This window comes from Hyla sarda, chromosome 5, assembly GCF_029499605.1.
Source record: "Hyla sarda isolate aHylSar1 chromosome 5, aHylSar1.hap1, whole genome shotgun sequence".
Classification (NCBI taxonomy): Eukaryota; Metazoa; Chordata; class Amphibia; order Anura; family Hylidae; genus Hyla; species Hyla sarda.
Window position 1 is genome coordinate 122956810 of NC_079193.1, and position 21394 is coordinate 122978203.

The 21394-nt window shown below is 42.5% G+C and overlaps 1 protein-coding gene across 4 annotated transcripts in view; it reads left to right on the top strand.

Annotated features, from left to right (window-relative positions):
* SNRK (SNF related kinase) overlaps positions 1–21394 on the top strand; it is a 414130-nt gene that overhangs the window by 282034 nt on the left and 110702 nt on the right. For all 4 annotated transcript variants that reach the window (XM_056520214.1, XM_056520213.1, XM_056520215.1 and 1 more), the window contains 2 exons: positions 15987–16199; positions 17097–17231. In XM_056520214.1, the coding sequence (XP_056376189.1) occupies positions 15987–16199; positions 17097–17231 (348 nt within the window). The remainder of the gene's footprint in view (positions 1–15986; positions 16200–17096; positions 17232–21394) is intronic.

Sequence of the window (21394 nt, forward strand, 5' to 3'; positions counted from 1 at the left end):
TTGCGCTGCGGCAAATTTTCTGTCGCAGCTCAAACTGCCAGCGAGAAACTACTGTGAACCCCCCGCCCGTGCGACTGTACCCTAAAAACACTACACTAACACACAATAAAAAGTAAAAAACACTACGTATACACATACCCCTATACAACCCCCCTCCCCTCCCCAATAAAAATGAAAAACGTCTGGTACGCCACTGTTTCCAAAACGGAGCCTACAGCGGTTGCAAAACTACAACTCCCAGCATGCACTGATAGACCGTACATGCTGGGAGTTGTAGTTTTGCAACAGCTGGATGTTCCCCCCCCCCCCCAATGTGAACGTACAGGGTACACTCACATGGGCGGAGGATTACAGTAAGTATCCGGCTGCAAGTTTGAGCTGCGGCTCAAACTGCCAGCGTGAAACTACTGTGAACCCCCGCCCGTGTGACTGTACCCTAAAAACACTACACTACACTAACACACAATAAAATAAAAAGTAAAAATCACTACATATACACATACCTCTACACAGCCCCCCTCCCCAATAAAAATGAAAAACGTCTGGTACGCCACTGTTTCCAAAATGGAGCCTCCAGCTGTTGCAAAACAACTACTCCCAGTATTGCCAGATAGCCACTGACTGTCCAGGCATGCTGGGAGTTTTACAACAGCTGGAGGCACCCTGTTTGGGAATCACTGGCGTAGAATACCCCTATATCCACCCCTATGCAAGTCCCTAATTTAGGCCTCAAATGCGCATGGCGCTCTCACTTTGGAGCCCTGTCGTATTTCAAGGCAACAGTTTAGGGCCACATATGGGGTATCGCCGTACTCGGGAGAAATTGCGTTACAAATTTTGGGGGGTATTTTCTGCTTTTACCCTTTTTAAAAATGTAAAATTTTGGGGAAAAGAGGCATTTTAGGTAAATTTTTTTTAATTTTTTTTACATATGCAAAAGTCGTGAAACACCTGTGGGGTATTAAGGTTCACATTACCCCTTGTTACGTTCCCCGAGGGGTCTAGTTTCCAAAATAGTATGCCATGTGTTTTTTTTTTGCTGTCCTGGCACAATAGGGGCTTCCTAAATGCGGCATGCCCCCAGAGCAAAATTTGCTTTCAAAAAGCCAAATGTGACTCCTTCTCTTCTGAGATCTGTAGTGCGCCAGCAGAGCACTTTTCACCCCCATATGGGGCGTTTTCTGAATCGGGAGAAATTGGGCTTCAGATTTTGCGGGGTATTTTCTGCTTTAACCCTTTGTAAAGATGTAAATTTTTGGGGAAACCAAGCATTTTAGGTAATTTTTTTTTTTACATATGCAAAAGTTGTGAAACCCCTGTGGGGTATTAAGGTTCACTTTACCCCTTATTACGTTCCCCAAGGGGTCTAGTTTCCAAAATGGTATGCCATGTGTTTTTTTTTTGCTGTCCTGGCACCATAGGGGCTTCCTAAATGCGGCATGCCCCCAGAGCAAAATTTCCTTCAAAAAAGCCAAATGTGACTCCTTCTCTTCTGAGACCTGTAGTGCGCCAGCAGAGCACTTTTCACCCCCATATGGGGTGTTTTCTGAATCGGGAGAAATTGGGCTTCAAATTTTGGGGGGTATTTTCTGCTATTACCCTTTTTAAAAATGTAAAACTTTTGGGAAACCAAGCATTTTAGGGAATTTTTTTTTTATTTTTTTTTACGTATGCAAAAGTTGTGAATCACCTGTGGGGTATTAAGGTTTACTTTACCCCTTGTTATGTTCCCCGAGGGGTCTAGTTTCCAAAATGGTATGCCATGTGTTTTTTTTTTTTTTGCTGTTCTGGCACCATAAGGGCTTCCTAAATGTGACATGCCCCCCAAAAACCATTTGTCGCTCCTTCCCTTCTGAGCCCTCTACTGCGCCCGCCGAACACTTTACATAGACATATGAGGTATGTCCTTACTCGAGAGAAATTGGGTTTCAAAAGCAAGTAAAAATTTTCTCCTTTTTACCCCTTGCAAAAATTCAAAAATTGGGTCTACAAAAACATGCGAGTGTAAAAAATGAAGATTGTGAATTTTCTCCTTCACTTTGCTGCTATTCCTGTGAAACACCTAAAGGGTTAAAACGCTGACTGAATGTCATTTTGAATACTTTGGGGGGTGCAGTTTTTATAATGGGGTCTTTTATGGGGTATTTCTAATATGAAGGCCCTTCAAATCCACTTCAAACCTGAACTGGTCCCTGAAAAAAAGCGAGTTTCAAAATTTTGTGAAAAATTGGAAAATTGCTGCGGAACTTTGAAGCCCTCTGGTGTCTTCCAAAAGTAAAAACTCATCAATTTTATGATGTAAACATAAAGTAGACATATTGTATATGTGAATAAAAAAAAATTATATTGAATATCCATTTTCCTTACAAGCAGAGAGCTTCAAAGTTCGAAAAATGAAAAATTTTCACATTTTTCATCAAATTTTGGGATTTTTCACCAAGAAAGGATGCAAGTTACCACAAAATTTTACCACTAAGTTAAAGTAGATTATGTCACGAAAAAACAATCTCGGAATCAGATTGATAACTAAAAGCATTCCAGAGTTATAAATGTTTAAAGTGACAGTGGTCAGAATTGCAAAAAATGGCTGAGACCTTAAGGTGAAAAAGGGCTCAGTCCTTAAGGAGGGTTAACCATACCTCAAGGATTTTAGCATCCCAAATGGTACACAATGATAGATGGAAACAAATTGTCTGATAACGATGTAAAAATTAATTGCACAATTGTATGATAATATTAAATAAACATAAGACAGCAATTAGAGTTTTGCACTATTTGAAAGAAAATAATAGATAAAAGATAAAATAAAGCATTCACGAATGAAAAAAATAAAACAATAAAATGTGAATTATGCATTATATTTATACCTATCTGCCATTGGTCCCTAATGCCAGAAATATGTATGAAACACTGTTGCTGGATCTCAAAGTTCTATTTCTGGATGTAGTTGTATCTATGGTTTGAATGTTCTGATAATCTTGCATGAAAATCTGGTAATCCGGCATAGAATGTTGCTAATATAATAGTAACTGTAGTTGAAACTTTTAGACAGTCTTGTAAATGACTGAAAGTATCCTCCTATACAGTTGTTAAATTGTATCTCACCGATCCTCTGGCCGCTGGTCTCGTGCTGTATTATCACTATAAACGAATCTAAGTTTATTTTGGGCACACAAAGTATATTGCCTGTGTTCTATTGTCTAACCAAAACACATAAAAATTTAAAAAATCCCCTGGGTAGACCCATCATATCAAGGATAGGTTCCTTACTTCTAATCTGTCCCAATAAGTGGACACATTTTTGCAGCCCTTTGTTCAACCAACCAGGTCATATTTAAGACACCTCTCAAGTGGTGAGGTTGAGGCTTTCCCTTGGGCAGAGCAACATATCATGGCCACGCTTGATGTGTCTTCATTATGTACTATAATTAAACATGATTTAGGAATAAAAGCAGTAAAAAAGTTTTTGATAGATTGCAAAATTAAAACAGAACAGGTAGACTTTATAACACAGGCAATCTACTTTATTCTCACTCACAATTATTTTTACTTTAAGGGCGATTTTTATTTACAGAAAACTGGTACCGCCATGGACACTAGGTTCGCGCCAAGTTACGCAAATCTTTTCATGGCGGCGTGGGAAGAGGGAACGATCGATCCCAAACTTGGCACAGACCTGGTGCTCTGGAGGCGGTACATTGATGATATTTTTTTGATTTGGAAGGGGTCTTTAGTTGATTTACAGTCATTCATTCACAGTTTTTGAACACTAATTCACTTCCATTATTAGTACCACATGTATATAATTTTTAGATTTGGAAATTAAAGCTGTAGATGGACACTTAACCACATAGGGACCCAGGGCGTACAGGTACGCCTTCGGTCCCTGGTGCTTAAGGACCCAGGGCATACCTGTACTCCTTGGGAATTTCGGTCCCTGCCGGGAGGGACCGGACTGGGGTGACTGCCGATATCTATCAGCAGGCACCCCGCACAAATGCCCAGGGGGGGGTCATCAGATTCCCCCCCCCATGTTGGCGATCGTGAAAAATCGAAAGTGAAATCACACTTTCGATTTGCTGCAATTCCGGTGATGCAGGTCACTTGTGAACCGCTGACCCGGAGATACATGGTGATCAGGATAGCTGCTATTGGCCGGACGGTCAGCAGTCGGCAGGGGAGGGGTTAACAGCATCTTCCCACAGCTCCCGCCGCTTGCTGAGTTCAGTCAGCGGTCAGAGCTGCTAGAGGAAGATCGGAGCCCCTCAGGACCGAAGATCCCCCTTAGAGCAGGGACAGATAACTCAACAGGGAAAGGTAGGAGTAAAAAGTAAAAAAAAGTAAAAAAAAAAAAACATTCCCTCCCCCCCCTGACCCCTAATAGGTCCCCAAGGGTCCTCTGCAGTTTTTTTTTAGTGTGACCCGGGCCCTATTAGGGGTTCAGGTTTGCCCCCCTTTTTTTTGGCCACAGCGCTTTTTTTTCTCCCCCCCCCCATATAAAAATCACACACCGTTATATAATACAGTCACACCAAGCACACAGTACATACTCCCCCCCCCCCCACACACGCACACACACAAGCCCTCCCACCGCACTACCGCCTCCCCGCCACTGTAGAAAAAGGCCATGGCTCGCCAGGCATTTTCAATAGCGGAGGCATACGCTTTTCTTGCCTCTGACTCCGAATCTGTCAGTAAGGACGATGAAGATCCTACATTCCTGTGTTCTTCATTGTCCTCCTCATCATCCAGCAGTGATGATGAGCCACCTGCTCGGCTGCGGAGACGCCGCCAGGCGAGGCCACACCCCCCCCATGATAGTGGCTCAGTGGCCGGCACTAGTTCGAGCGACAATGCCGCTGGTAATAGGAGTCCGACCCCCCCAGACAAGTGTATCGGAGCCCCCTTCCGGTGAACCTGTCTGGAAACCCCCAGAGGCTTATCAGCCACGGGTTCCGGAGTTTGTTGGCAAATCCGGAATCTAGATTGACAATTCACTGAAATTGACTATTTCGGTTATTTTTTTCAGTGACAGCTTGGTCAATCTAATGGTGGAGCAGACGAATCTGTATGCCCAGCAGTTCATCGCCCACCACCCTGATTCTTTTTTGGCCAGGTCCAATGAATGGTACGCCATTGATGCAGCAGAAATTAGGACATTTTGGGGCCTCGTGCTGCATATTCGGAAATGCCTCACTTATACATATAATGAGGCATGTCCACCCCAAAGTGATCCTGCCTATGACCGGCTTTACAAAGTGAGGCCGGTCATCGATCACTTTGGGGCCAAATTTTTGGAGGCCTAGTACCGTTCAGGGAGCTTTCTGCTGATGAGTCTCTTATCAGTTTTAAGGGGAGACTCCTCTTCCGCCAGTATATTCCCTCGAAGCGGGCAAGGTATGGCGTGAAGCTCTATAAACTTTGTTAGAGTACCTCCGGGTACACTCTCAAGTTTAGAGTGTATGAGGGACGAGATTCCCGTATTGAACCCCCCCCCCCCCCAGAATGTCCCTCCACTCTGGGTGTTAGCGGGAAAATCGTTTGGGAGCCTGTGCACCCACTGTTGGTTAAGGGTTACCACGTGTACGTGGACAACTTTTATACCAGCATCCCTCTCTTCACATCACTTGCCGCCAGATCCACGTCCGCTTGTTAAATTTTGTTAAGACACCTATGCCCAAGTGTGAGTCCCGTGCCCTTACCCATGAAACCTGTTGCTGGTCAGGTATAAGGATAAGAGAGATGTCCTTATGCTGACCACTATTCGTTGTAACTGCAGCTCCCCTGTCCCTGTGCAAGGTACCACAACAACGGTCCTCAAGCCTGATTCTATTCTGGACTACAGTCGGTATATGGGGGAGTTGATCTTTCTGATCAAGTCCTCAAGTCATACAACGCCATGGTACATGTTGCCATGTACAACGCTTTTGTACTGTCCCAGTACGCTGGCAACACAGGGACATACCTTCAGTTCCAAGAAGAAGTCCTAAAGGTCCTGACCGGGAAAGAGCAGGCCGGAGTTCCCAAGGAACTGATAATAAAGTTGCCAGGATCGTCCCAGGCCAACACTTTCCAGGTGAGGTCCCCCACACTGGAAAGAAGGGACGATCCCAGAAAAAATGCAGTGTGTGTAACAGGAGGGGGATACGGAAGGACACCACCACTCAATGTGACATTTGCCCTGATCATCCGGGCCTCTGCATTAAAAACTGCTTCAGGGAGTATCACACTTCCATGCAGTACTAAATTTTCCCTTTTCATTTTAATTTTCCATAATTTGACCCCAATGTACCAAGTCAAGAGTACATTCCAAATTTTAACACCATATTAACATAAAAATAAATAAAAATAAATAAGACCTCTGGTGGTCACTGAGTCACTATAATCTGGGACTTTTTATTTTGCCTCAAATCCGCAGCGCGCTCTCTCCACCTGAGTGGGGTGCGCATTTGAGGCAACAGGTTAGGGACGGCCCCACACATCACGTTCCCAAAATGATGATTCAGAGCATAGGGTTTGGGGCGGGCATATTTTTTAGTTTTGGCTATGCTCTGGGTCATCATTCTGGCAACATAACCTGTTAAATAATTTTATGTTCCACTATACCCCATTTTAGTTATTTAGTGTACCCCATGTAATGCCCCTTGAGGGGAGGTCTCACTGTTCCTGCTCCAAAGAGAAATGCAAAGCTCAAGGACCCTGACTGATCTCCGGCACCTCTAAGACCAGTGTGCATGCTGTTTAAGGCCAAATATGAGATATGTCCTTACTCTAAAGAAATGTATTTACAAATTTACAGTAACATTTTCTCCTGTTACCACTTGTGAAAATGAAAAATTTGGGGTAACCCCAGCATTTTAGTGTAAAAAAAAAATTAAAATTTTCCTTTTCACATCCCACTTAATGGACATTTATCAAACACCTGTGGGGTGTTAAGGCTCACTGTACCCCTTGTTACATTCCTTGATGGATGTAGTTTGCAAAATAGTATGCCATGTGTTTTTTTTTGCTGTTCTGGCACCATAGGGTCTTCCTAAATGCAATATGCCCCCCCATTTCAGCAAAATTTGCAAATGTGACTCCTTCTCTTCTGAGCATTGTAGTGCGCTAGCAGAGCACTTGACGTCCACATATGGGGTATTTCCATACTCAGGAGAATATGCCCCCCAAAATGTGTAACCCCATCTCTTCTATTACCCCTTGGGGGGAAACCAGCATTTTAGTGAAAGAAAAAAATCATTTACACATCCAAATTTAACGAAAAGTTGTCAAACACCTGTGGGGTGTTAAGGCTCACTGTTCCCCTTGTTACGTTCCTTGAGGGGTTTAGTTTCCAAAATAGTATGCCATGTGTTTTTTTTTATTTTTATTTTTTTTTTATTTTATTTGCTGTTCTGGCACCATAGGGGCCTCCTAAATGGGACATGCCCCCCCAAAAACCAGTTCAGAAAAACTCACTCTCCAAAATCCCACTATCGCTCCTTCCCTTCTGAGCCCTTTACTGCGCCCGCCGAACACTTTACACACACATATGAGGTGTTTCCTTACTCAAGAGAAATTGGGTTACAAATTTTAGGGAGATTTCTTTCCTTTTACCCCTTGTAAAACTTGGTCTACAAGAACATACAAGTGTAAAAAATGAAGATTTTGAATTTTCTCTTGCGATTTGCGCGATTCTTGGTCATTACGGGTCTATGGTGACCCGGAAAATAAGGGGGATCGCGGGTGTCTAAGACACCTACGATCCCCCTGAAGGGATAGGAGCGAGGTGGCAGGGGTGCCACCCATCCTATCCCTGCTATTGGTGGTCTAGACGCGACCACCAATAGCAGATCGGGGGCAGGGGGGGTTAACATTCGTTTTCCCCGTCCTGCCCACCCACAATAGGCGGGACAGAACGGGGAAAACTAAGAGGATCGGCGCCGGAGTCCACTTACCGATCCTGAGGCTGCGGGCGACGATGTCCCTATATAGTGGTCTCTATACTGTAGCACTATGCAACAGCTGGAGAGATCGCAACTACAACTCCCATGCATGCTGGGAGTTGTAGTTTTGCAACAGCTGGAGGGCTACAGTTTGAGACCACTATATGGTAGTCTCTGAACTATAGCCCTCCAGATCTTGCAAAACTACAACTCCTAGCATGCCCACACAACTGTTTGCTGTCTGGGCAAGCTGGGATTTGTAGTTTTGCAGCATCTGGAGGTCCGCAGTTTGCAGTGGTCTCTATATTGTAGCTCTCCAGATGTTGCATAACTGCAAATCCCAGCATGCTGGGAGTTGTAGTTGCGATCTCGCCAGCTGTTGCATAACTACATCTCCCAGCATGCCCTTCAGTGATCAGTACATGCTGGGAGTTGTAGTTTTGAAACAGCTGGAGGCACACTGGTTTGAAAATATTGAGTTAGATAACAGAACCTAACTGAAGGTTTTCCAACCAGTGTGCCTCCAGCTGTTGCAAAAGTACAACTCCCAGCCTGCATGGTCTGTCAGTACATGCTGGGAGTTGTAGTTTTGAAACAGCTGGAGGTTTGCCCCCCCCCCCCCCTCCCTTGTAAAAGTACAGGGTACATTCACACAGGCAGGCTTACAGTAAGTTTTCTGCTTCAAGTATGAGCTGCGGCAAATTTTTCGCCGCAGCGCAAACTTCTAGCAGGGAACTCACTGTAAACCTCCACCAGTGTGAATGTACCCTAAGAAAACATTACACTACACTAACACATAATAAAGGGTAAAACACGACGTATACACCCCCGTACACTGCCCCCCCCCCAATAAAAATGAAAAGCGTATTGTACGGCAGTGTTTCCAAAATAGAGCCTCCAGCTGTTGCAAAACAACAACTCTCAGCATTTCTGGACAGCCACTGACTGTCCAGGCATGCTGGGAGTTTAGCAACAGCTGGAGGCACCCTGTTTGGGAATCACTGGCGTAGAATACCCCTATGTCCACCCCTATGCAATCCCTAATTTAGTCCTCAAATGCACGTGGCGCTCTCTCACTTCGGAGCCCTGTCATATTTCAGGGAAACAGTTTAGGGCCACATATGGGGTATCTCCGTACTGGGGAGAAATTACACTACAAATTTTGGGGGGCTTTTTCTCCTTTTACCCCTTATGAAAAGGAAAAGTTGGGGTCTACACCAGCCTGTTAGTGTAAAAAAATTTTTTTTTTTTTTTTTACACTAACATGCTGGTGTTGCCCTTTACTTTTTATTTTCACAAGAGGTAAAAGGAAAAAAAGACCCCCAAAATTTGTACGGAAACACCCCAGATGTGGGCGTAAAATGATCTGCGGGCGCATAACAAGGCTCAAGAGTGAGAGCGCACTATGTACATTTGAAGCCTAAATTGGTGATTTGCACAGGGGTGGCTAATTTTACAGCGGTTCTGACATAAAGGCAAAAAAATAAATACCAACATGTGACCCCATTTTGGAAACTGCACCCCTCACGGAATGTAACAAGGGGTATAGTGAGCCTTAACACCCCACAGGTGTTTGACAAATTTTCGTTAAAGTTGGATGGGAAAATGAAAAAAAAACCTTTTTTTCACTAAAATGCTGGTGTTACCCTAAATTTTTCATTTTCACAAGTGAAAATAGGAAAAAAGCCCCCCCAAAATTTGTAACCCCATTTCTTCTGAGTAAGAGAATACCCCAAATGTGGATGCAAAGTGCTCGGCGGGCGAACTACAATGCTCAGAAGAGAGGGAGCACCATTGGGATCTTGAAGAGAAAATGTGTCCGGAATTGAAGGCCACGTGTGTTTACAAAGCCCCCATAGTGCCAGAACAATGGACCCCCCAACATGTGACCCCATTTTGGAAACTACACCCCTCACGGAATGTAGTAAGGGGTACAGTGAGCATTTACCCCCCCCCCCCACCCCCCACAGGTGTCTGACAGATTTTTGGAATAGTGGTCCGTGAAAATGAAAAATTAAATTTTTCATCTGCTCAGCCCACTGTTCCAAAGATCTGTTAAATGTCAGTGGGGTGTAAATACTCACTGCGCCCCTTATTAAACTATATGAGGGGTATAGTTTCCAAAATGGGGTCACATGTGGGGGGGGTACACTGTTCTGGAACCACGGGGGCCTTTGTAAACGCACATGGCCCCTGACTACCATTCCAAACAAATTCCCTCTTCAAAAGCTCAATGGCGCTCCTTCTCTTCTGAGCATTGTAGTTCGACCGCAGGGCACTTGACGTCCATGCATGCGGTATTTCCATACTCAGAAGAAATGGGGTTACAAATTTTGGGGGGTATCTTCTGATATTAACCCTTGCAAAAATGTGAAATTTGGGGGGAAACACATTTTAGTGAAAAATTTTTTTTTTTACATATGCAAAAGTCGTGAAACCCCTCTGGGGTATTAAGGCTCACTTAATTCCTTGTTACGTTCCTCAAGGGGTCTAGTTTCCAAAATGGTATGCCATGTGGTTTTGGCACCATAGGGGTTTCCTAAATGCAACATGCCCCCCCAAAAACCATTTCAGAAAAACGTACTCTCCAAAATCCCCTTGTCGCTCCTTCCCTTCTGAGCCCTCTACTGCGCCCGCCGAACACTTTAAATAGACATATGAGGTATGTGCTTACTCGAGAGAAATTGGGCTACAAATACAAGTATACATTTTCTCCTTTTAGCCCTTGTAAAAATCCAAAAATTGTGTCTACAAGAATATGCAAGTGTAAAAAATGAAGATTGTGAATTTTCTCCTTCAATTTGCTGCTATTCCTGTGAAACACCTAAAGGGTTAAAACGCGGACTGAATGTCATTTTGAATACTTAGGGGGGTGCAGTTTTTATAATGGGGTCATTTGTGGGGTATTTCTAATATGAAGACCCTTCAAATCCACTTCAAACCTGAACTAGTCCCGGAAAAATAGTGAGTCTGAAAATTTTGTGAAAAATTGGAAAATTGCTGCTGAAATTTGAAGCCCTCTGGTGTCTTCCAAAAGTAAAAATTTGTCAATTTTATGATGCAAACATAAAGTAGACATATTGTATATGTGAATCCAAATTTTTTTTTATTTGGAATATCCATTTTCCTTACAAGCAGAGAGCTTCAAAGTAAAAAAAAAAATGCAAAATTTTCAATTTTTTCATCACATTTTGGGATTTTTCACCAAGAAAGGATGCAAGTTACCACAAAAATTTACCACCATGTTAAAGTAGAATATGTCACGAAAAAACTGTCTCGGAATCAGAATGATAACTAAAAGCATTCCAGAGTTATTAATGTTTAAAGTGACAGTGGTCAGATGTTCAAAAAACGCTCTGGTCCTAAGGTGTAAAATGGCCTGGTCCTTAAAGGGGTATTCCAGGCCAAAACTTTTTTTTATATATCAACTGGCTCCGGAAAGTTAAACAGATTTGTAAATTACTTCTATTAAAAAATCTTAATCCTTCCAATAGTTATTAGCTTCTGAAGTTGAGTTGTTGTTTTCTGTCTAACTTCTCTCTGATGACTCACGTCCCGGGAGCTGTGCAGTTCCTATGGGGATATTCTCCGATCATGCACAGCTCCCGGGACGTGACATCATCATTGAGCAGTTAGACAGAAAACTTCAGAAGCTAGTAACTATTGGAAGGATTAAGATTTTTTAATAGAAGTAATTTACAAATCTGTTTAACTTTCCGGAGCCAGTTGATATAGATATAAAAAAAAGGTTTTGCCTGGAATACCCCTTTAACCTTAACCTGGCCTTGGACTATTATTTGCCACTGCCTAACCTAGGACTAGCAGTGCTACCTTCGTGTGATTGAGGTTAAATCCCACCATGGCATCGCGAACATAAAGGGGTTAATAGCATCTGCCTCTTACACCTCACATCACACCCCGTGGCTCACCACATCAGCGTTCAGACCCCCGCAATCAGATCCTTATCCCATATCCTACAGATAGGGCATAAGTGTCTATAGCTGCAGATCTCCTTTAAGGGGTTAAAGTGTAATGCTTTTATAAAACCTACAGCTAAGAATAGTTATATTGATTTTGAAAGTTGTCATTTACCGCAGTGATTATCAAATGTCCCCCCTGAACAATACCTTGTCAATTCTTACAAGAAGCGGATCATTTATCCAGTCAATTTCATGAAAAGGGGTATCCAAAAGCTCTGTTATGCAGATCACTAGAAAAAGTTAAAGCACTTGACAGAAAACAATTATTTATTCCAAAAGAAACCATATTTCAAAAACCCATTCTTGAATTTAGGTTAATTTTGCCTTATAATAACGCACATACAAAAATTGAACATATCATAAAAAAAACATTGGGAGATAGTCAAACAAGATAAAACAATGGGTGATTACCAGGACATCCACTAACAATATACACAAAGGCTCCCAAATTAGGAATAACCATAGCTCCATCTATAAAACCTCCTCTAAAATCCAATCAAACACAGTCTTGGATGAAGTCAAAAGGTTTCTTTTGTTGTGGTTCCTGTAGTGGCTGTACGGTTACCACAGGTCCAAGAAAAATATCTATTGTACACTCCCAGGTGAATGATTTTAAATGGCAGATTGAGGAATGTATTACATGCAACACCAGGGGGTAGTGTATATCAATGAATGTGGGTGCCACAAACAATATGTAGGAAGAACGAAAAGAACACTGAAAATTAGAAAAGCAGGACACAATATCAAAAAGGGAGAACAAAAACACCCATTATCTTTGCATTTTTTTAAAACATCACAAAAAGGACCCATCAAGTTTAACATTTACAGGTTTACAGATTATAAGGAAAGATTGGAGAGGTGGAAGCTATATGATCAAAATGTCCAAAGCCGAGAGTAAAAAAATTTATGAATTCGATACAATGGAGCCTAAGGGGCTGAATTCCAGATTTGAATTTTTTGGTTTTCTTTGAAGGTCTAGTCTGGGATCGTCGATCGCCGCCGGGTAGTAGAATTGTCGGCGCAGGCCGGTCCCACACCAGACCTTCAATATATATGCAGTGAATATTTCTAATATTATGGTAGATTTGTATACTATTTTTATCATTTTTATTTACCTTATTTTTTTATCAGTTTTTCTTTTTTTTTTCTCTTTTTCTCATTTTATTCTTTTATTCATATTTCATTTTTTATTTATTTATTTCAGTGGTCAGAAACTTGTAAATAACTCATGAAAGAATAAAGTTACGTTAAAATTAAGCACATCATTGTTTTTTCTTGTGAAATTCCCAATAAGTTTGATGTGTGACATGACCCTCTTCCTATTGAAAAAACTAAAGTTGGATTCAAAATGGGCGACTTCAAAATGGCCGCCATGGTCACCACCCATCTTGAAAAGTTTCCCCCCCTCACATATACTAATGTGGCACAAACAGGAAGTTAATATCACCAACCATTCCCATTTTAAGGTGTATCCATATAAATGGCCCACCCTGTATTTTTTTATTTCTATGCTGCATTTGCCTTTCTATTTTAGTGTGTTAATATAATTTATCATCTTGAAAAGAATGTTCTATTGTATTTATCTTCCTTGTACTAAATTTTATGTGTGGGGGTTGAAAATTAGTTTTGCGATAGGTGCGCGATACACCAGTGTGAACAAGGTTTGAACGCAATGTCATTGTTTGCCATTCTGCTTTTTTCTTTGTATGTATGTCTATCACTAAATGGAGTAAATCCTGGTTTTGTACATTGCCCTTATGCCAGAAAATCCATTTCCTTCTATTCCATTTCTTATGTTGAATAGAATTTATTTTAATATGAAACAAGTGTGGATTGACCATATAAATGTAACCCGCTGTTTTATTATACAATTTGTCTACTGAGGAAGGGTCACATTAAGTACCCTGAAACGCTTCTAGAGTCATTTATATCGTCTGAATATAGCAGTAAAGAGAAGCACTGCTGCTTGGCTAAAATCCGCATTGAAGTATCGGCTTTATTCATCACAAAAGATCCAGCCTACCACACCTGTTCCTCTGTTCTGTGTTTGGCAACGCTGTCAGTCAGCCACGGGTCTCCTGCCGGAGTAACAACTGAATTTGCCCCGTGGGAGAAGGTCCATACAGCATACACGGAGCTAACAGCTGCCCGTATCAGAGAGAGAGCAACTCCAGCGGCCGCACTGTTAAAACAGCCGCAGGACTTTTCATTAGGTCCGTCGCAGCACAAGACCAGCGGCCGGAGGATCGGTGAGATACAATTTAACAACTGTATAGGAGGATACTTTCAGTCATTTACAAGACTGTCTAAATGTTTCAACTACAGTTACTATTATATTAGCAACATTCTATGCCGGATTACCAGATTTTCATGCCGGATTATCAGAACATTCAAACCATAGATACAGCTACTTCCAGAAATAGAACTTTGAGATTCAGCAACAGTTTTTCATATATATTTCTGCCATTAGGGCCCAATGGCAGATAGGTATAAATATAGTGCATAATTCATATTTTATTGTTTTATTTTTTCCATTCGTGAATGCTTTATTCTATCTTTTTTTATCTATTCTTTTTTTGTTCAACTAGTGCAATACTCTAATTAATTCCTGTCTTATGTTTCTTTAATATTATCATACAATTGTGCAATAAATTTTTACGTCGTTAACAGACAATTTGTTTCCATCTATTGTGTACCATTTGGGATGCTAAAATCCTTGAGGTATGGTTAATGTTTTTGAATGCTTCATATGAAGTTCGCTCAGTTCCTGAGCTTGCTTCATACAGGACTAGGTCATAAAATGTATGCCCGATGTCTTTAAGGGGTTAAAATATAATGTTAATGAAACCAACAAGGTTAGTGGCATAAATGTAAGAAAAACAATACCATAGTCCAGAACTGATGATTTTTATGTACCTACAGAATAAAAACATGTAATTTTTACCCAGAATTAGCAAAATGGCATTTATTTATTTTTTCAACTTTGCTACAGAAAGTTTTATTTTTGTCTTACCGTAAATTTTATGGTAAAATTATTATTAAGTTATTGCACAGTACAAGTGTTGATGCATGCTAGCAGTAACTATTAAATAAAATGTGATAGAAACTGAAACCTTATGGTGGGAAGGTTTATTTTAATGTTTTAAGTTTATTATAATATTTACAATGTTCAAAATTGATTGGTTTTGTTAATTTAATGAGTAGATAGTACCTTTCAGTTAATTGTTTTATTACAAATACACTTTTTAAGGACATCAAGAGTCAAGACATCTGACTTTATTATATTATTAATTACGCTTTTATCTTTTGTAATAGATGTTAACACTTACATTTGTTATTTTATTTAATAATTTAATAACCTGTATGGGTCCACCTCTGGTAATATTATTTTTAGTTCCCAGCTGAATTTTCTGTGATGTTAGCACAAAAATGTTGCAGACCACATAAAGTTGCCTACAAAATCCCATCACTGTCCATGTAAAGGTCTCTACCGACTGAACATCCATTAAAAAGTCTCTAAAATTTCACTTTCCTCTAAAAAGTCAATAAAAATAAATAAAGTGCGTGTGGGGACTAAAAAGTTCCCAAAAGTTGCAAAGAAACCTACAAGTAAAAACTATCTACTAAAACTATTATCAGCCACAATTTCAATAGAAAAGTCTACAGAAACACCATTTAACTAATCAGTGCAACCATATGATAAATAAGGTGCCAGTACACCTTCAGAAAAGCAAAAATAATTGTGTAAAAAAAAAAAAAAAAAAAGTGGTTCAGCCACACCAAGATGAATAAATCTGCCCCAATTTGTCTGACACCTGAGTTATTACATCAGTACCACCATTCAGATGTGTACCTATTGGCCTAGGTTTATTAATCTGTCTGAAACCAAAACTGTCTGGTTTATTTATAACAACCAATCACAGCTCAGATTCTATTTTAGCAGATTTTGGTAAGCTATATGAAAGCTGAACTGTTATAGGTTGTTATGGGTAAAACCAGTTTTGTTTTCCAGTGGATTGGTAAATCTGGACCATTGTTTCCGATCTGCTCTGTTCTTAAGCATTGTCACTTTTATTCGCAGCCTGATCACACGTATGCTTCAGAGGGATCCTAAGAGAAGAGCATCTCTAGAGGAAATTGAAAATCATCCTTGGCTCCAAGGAGTTGATCCGTCACCTGCAACAAAATATAACATTCCTCTAGTGTCCTACAAAAACCTCTCTGAGGAGGAACACAACAGCATCATACAGAGGATGGTTCTTGGTGACATAGCAGATCGAGATGCCATAGTTGAGTAAGTGATTACTGTCTCTTCTCTATATTGCTGTGTGCTTAAAGGGGTACTCTTCTCTGCAATTATGCCTGGGCTGCCACAATAAAAAAAAAATAAACTTTGACTTGCATCCCGTCTGCGCAGGCGTTATCGCTGGCCCGTCCACCAAAGCATTTCAAAGCTGGCCCGTCAAAGCATTTGATACATTGCCACATAAAAGATTTGGTACATAAAATGAGAATACTTGGGCTGGGGGAAAATGTGTGCAAGTGGGTTAGTAACTGGCTCAGTGATAGTAAACATGGGTGGTTATTAATGGTACTTATTCTGATTAGGCGACTGTTACTAGTGGGGTACCACAGGGGTCAGTTTTGGCTCCTATTCTATTAAACATATTCAATAATGACCTTGCAGCAATCTTTGCAGTTGATACTAAATTCTGTAAAGTGGTTAACACTATAGAGGACAGTGCACTGTTACAAATGGATCTGGATAGGTTGGAGGTTTGGGCTGGGAAGTGTCAGATGAGGTTTAACACTGCTAAATGTAAGGTTATGCACATGGGGAGGAAAACTGGAACTCTCTTCTGGAGGAGGTGGTCATGGTGAACTCAGTAAGAGAGTTCAAAAGGAGCATGGATGCATTTCTGGAAAGTAATAACATCACAGGTTGTGGATACTAGAGGGTTTTTGCCTTCCTCTGGATCAACTTATTTGGGATCTAGGTTGAACTTGATGGTCTTTTTTTCAACCTTCATAAACTATGCAACGATGTAATGCAAAATTTTGCTGGAGTACCCCTTTAATCTTGAATATGTTGCCCTGTTCCATAGAAATGTACAGATATTGCTGTGTTTGCTGATATGTATAGGCCTTGCATGACAAGTGGTCTCATTTCTTGATTTGTTTTTGTTCTTAGTGCCTTGGAAACCAATAAATATAACCACATTACAGCTACATACTTCTTGTTGGCTGAGAGGATTTTGAGAGAGAAACAAGAAAAGGAGATTCAGACACGATCTGCCAGTCCCAGTAACATCAAGGCTCAGTTTAGGTATTGACATATATTTTAACAGAATTTTCTGCTAAATCTTTAATTGAAGTAAATATAAAGCCATCATTATTTTACCACTTTAATGACTAGGCCAATTGGGTTTTATCACCCAGTTTTCTTAATTTTTTAAATTAAATTATTTTTTGTCCCTTTCTAAGAGCTTTGCTTAATTTTCAAAGATATAGCTGTATGAGGGCTTGTTTTTTTGTTTGTTTTTTTTGCAGGAGATAATGTACTTTTTAATCTCTGGTGGATCCATGACTTAAATACCGTATTTATCGGCATATAACACGCACTTTTTAGGGTAAAATTTTTAGCCTAAAGTCTATGTGCGTGTTATACGCCGATACACCCCCAGGAAAGGCAGGGGGAGAGAGGCCTCCACTGCCCGCTTCTCTCCCCCTGCCTTTCCTGGGGTTTAGAGTCCTGCTGCCGGCCCTTCTCGCCCCCTGGCTATCGACGCCGCTGCCCGTTCTGTCCCCCTGACTATCGGTGCCGGCGCCGACAGCCAAGGGGAGAGAAGGGGCAGCGGCACCCATTGCCGGCGCCGCTGCCCCGTTGCATCCCCCCATCCCCGGTGGCATAATTACCTGTTGCCGGGGTCGGGTCCGCGCTGCTGCAGGCCTCCGGCGTGCATCCCCTGCGTCGTTACAATGCACGGCGCGGCGCATGACGTCAGTGCACCGCGCCGTGCATAGCAACGACGCAGGGGACGCACGCCGGAGGCCTGCAGCAGCGCGGACCCGACCCCGGCAACAGGTAATTATGCCACCGGGGATGGGGGGAGGCAACGGGGCAGCGGCGCCGGCAATGGGTGCCGCTGCCCCTTCTCTCCCCCTGGCTGTCGGCGCCGCTTCTCTCCCCCTGGCTATCGGCGCCGGCAATGGGGCGCCGGCACCGATAGTCAGGGGGACAGAATGGGCAGCGGCGCCGATAGCCAGGGGGTGAGAAGGGCCGGCAGCAGGACTCTAGACCCCAGTAAGGCAGGGGGAGAGAAGCGGGCAGCGACGGCCTCTCTCCCCCTGCCTTTCCTGGGGGTGTATCGGGGTATACACGCGCACACACGCACCCTTATTTTACCATGGATATTTGGGTAAAAAACTTTTTTTACCCAAATATCCTTGGTAAAATGAGGGTGCGTGTTAAAGGCCGGTGCGTGGTATACCCCGATAAATACGGTATACATGGTGCCCTTGAACTTAGTGCACCGTGATGTACATTTCCTTAATGAACATGAAGTGAGTGCAGGAGCCAGGACCTTCCCGCTAATGGCGGACATAATTATTCAGGCTTATGCCCGCCATTAACTCGTTAGTTGTTACAGCATCTTAAACACTTGCAGGCGTGGACCACAAACATCCTCAAAAAAGCTCAAAAAGAAACCCCTGCACTCCATAAAAGTGCTGATCAGTAATAAATTACTAATCGGCAATCAGTGCAGTCTGCACAGGGGGTAAGGTCCGGCCACACAGCGGTGGACAGACCACAAACAAAACAGACCAAAAACCCTGCACCCCAAAAAAGTGCTGATCAATAATAAATTACTGATCAGCAATCAGGGCAGTCTGCACACGGGGTACGGTCCAGCCACACAGCGAAGATCAGTTGCTGGTGGCACGGATCGCAACCACCCCCCAAAAAATGCAAAAAAAAAAACCTGCACTGCAAAAAAAAGCTTACAGTAAATGTAAAAAAAAACACTACATCTCCACTACACACTGAAATAAAGTAAGAACACTACATTCACACTGGCCTCCAACACAGAGACCGTCAATGAGGGATAGGAGAAAGACCCCACATTTTTTCCTCCTTCCCTCATCATCCAATGCCCCCCAATGCCATTAGAGGCACCCTATACTAGTGTCCCTGTCCCCCTTATAGGTGACCATGCCTGGACCCCATTTCCGGACGGTTATGAGCCACTGATTCCTGAGTTTGTTGGACACCCAGAAATCCAAATTGACACCACAAGCCTCACTGAAGTGGGGCTTACATTTATTTTTTTATTTTTTTTCAGTGAGGACATTGTCAGTTTGGTTCCCCAAACAAACTTTTACGCCCACAATTTGTAGCTCAGCACCTGACTTTTGGCTAGGCCTGATAGATCAAAGCAGTCGAGATGAGGACATATGAAGCCTCGTCCCTTAATCCAGCGGTAGGGATGAGCGAAACAAACTGGACAAATCCGAATTCGTTACGAATTTCAGGAAAAATTAGCTTTGCAACGAATCCGAATATCGCCACGATTCGATCACACAAATCACTTCATTCAACTCCATTTAATGCAGTCCAGGCTCCAGAGCATCTAAAATGGTGGATCCACATGTGAGGAAAGGGGGCGAGGAACTCTGGGAGGGCGGGTAGGCAGGATAACCCTGAATCACATGCAGTATATCAGCAGCCAGCCACCCCTGTGATATCAAAGCCCTATATAATCGTCATGCATCTTGCGGCCAGTCACTTCAGCGTTTTATTTCAGAGAGAGCGTTTCATTGTAGGAAGAGAGAGAGCATTGTGTGCGTTGCACAGAAAAACTGCTTTACAGCAGAGATTCACCACAAGCCCAAATCACTGCATAACAGCACTCACACAGAGAAAGAGAGTACACTTTTGGGTGTAATACACAGTGACTTTACTGCTGCGGTGGGATGTACAGGAACTCTAAAGCTTAAAGGGGTCAGTTAGGCAGAGCACTAAAAGCCATTGTCACCTGCTATTAGTGCCTAATAATACTGTACTGGGCTCTACTACACAGCGGCGATTCTGTACTGCTGCAGTTGGGTGTACAACAACTGTAAAGCTAACAGGGGCCATTTAGGGTGAGCACTGATTAGTGTCAAATACAGGTTGCGTAGCGGAGCTTATTGTCCTCTCATAGTGTAACCTGTGTGTACATAGGCGGTGTACCCTTTTTTTCCTGAAAAACTAATTTGGGCCTAGTTACACCCTTGTTTCTGTAGCCTTACGCAGTTTTAAGCTGAGCAAATTGTCCAGCTCTCTTAAGTGTAAACTGTATGTACAACTACGTGATGTACGTTTTTTTTCCCCCTGAAAAATTTATTTGGGCCTAGTTACTGTGAAAGGCCAACCAAAGCTACCCACTTGTTTCTGTAGCCTTATACAGTTTGTAGTGGAGCGCATAGTCCTCCTCTCATAAGTTTAAACTGTACATACACCTACATACATCTGGTGTAGTTTTTTTTTCGTGAAAAACTAATTTGGGCCTAGTTACTCCGAAAGGCCAGCCAAAGCTTCACACTTTTTTTGTAGCTTTATACAGTTTGTAGGGGAGCGTATTGTCCTTTATACACTGCTCAAAAAATAAAGAGAACACCTAAACAACACAATGTAACTCCAAGTCAATCACACTGTCCACTCAGGAAGCAACACTGATTGACAATAAATTTCACATGCTGTTGTGCAAATGGAACAGACAACAGGTTGAAATTATAGGCAATTAGCAAGGCACCCTCAATAAAGGAGTGTTTCTGCAGGTGGTGACCACAGACCACTTCTCAGTTCCTATGCCTCCGGGATCATGTTTTGGTCACCTTTGAATGCTGGCAGTGCTTTCACTCTAGTGGTATCATGAGACAGAGTCTAGAACCCACACAAGTGGCTCAGGTGCGGCAGCTCATCCAGGATGGCACATCAATGCGAGCTGTGGCAAGAAGGTTTGCCATGTCTGTCAGCATAGTGTCCAGAGCATGGAGGCGCTACCAGGAGACAGGCCAGTACATCAGGAGATGTGGAGGAGGCCTTAGGAGGGCAACAACTCAGCAGCAGGACTGCTACCTCCCCCTTTGTGCAAGGAGGAGCACTACCAGAGCCCTGCAAAATGACCTCTAACAGGCCGCAAATGTGCATGTGTCCACTCAAACTGTCAGAAACAGACTCCATTAGGGTGTTATGAGGGCCCGACATCCACAGGTGGGGGTTGTGCTTACAGCCCAACACCGTGCAGGACGTTTTGCATTTGCCAGAGAACACCAAGATTGGCAAATTTGCCCTGTGCTCTTCACAGATGAAAGCAGGTTCACACTGAGCACATGTGACAGACGTGACAGTCTGGAGACGCCGTGGAGAACATTCTGCTGCATGCAACATCCTCCAGCATGACAGGTTTGGCAGTGGGTCAGTAATGGTGTGGGGAGGTATTTCTT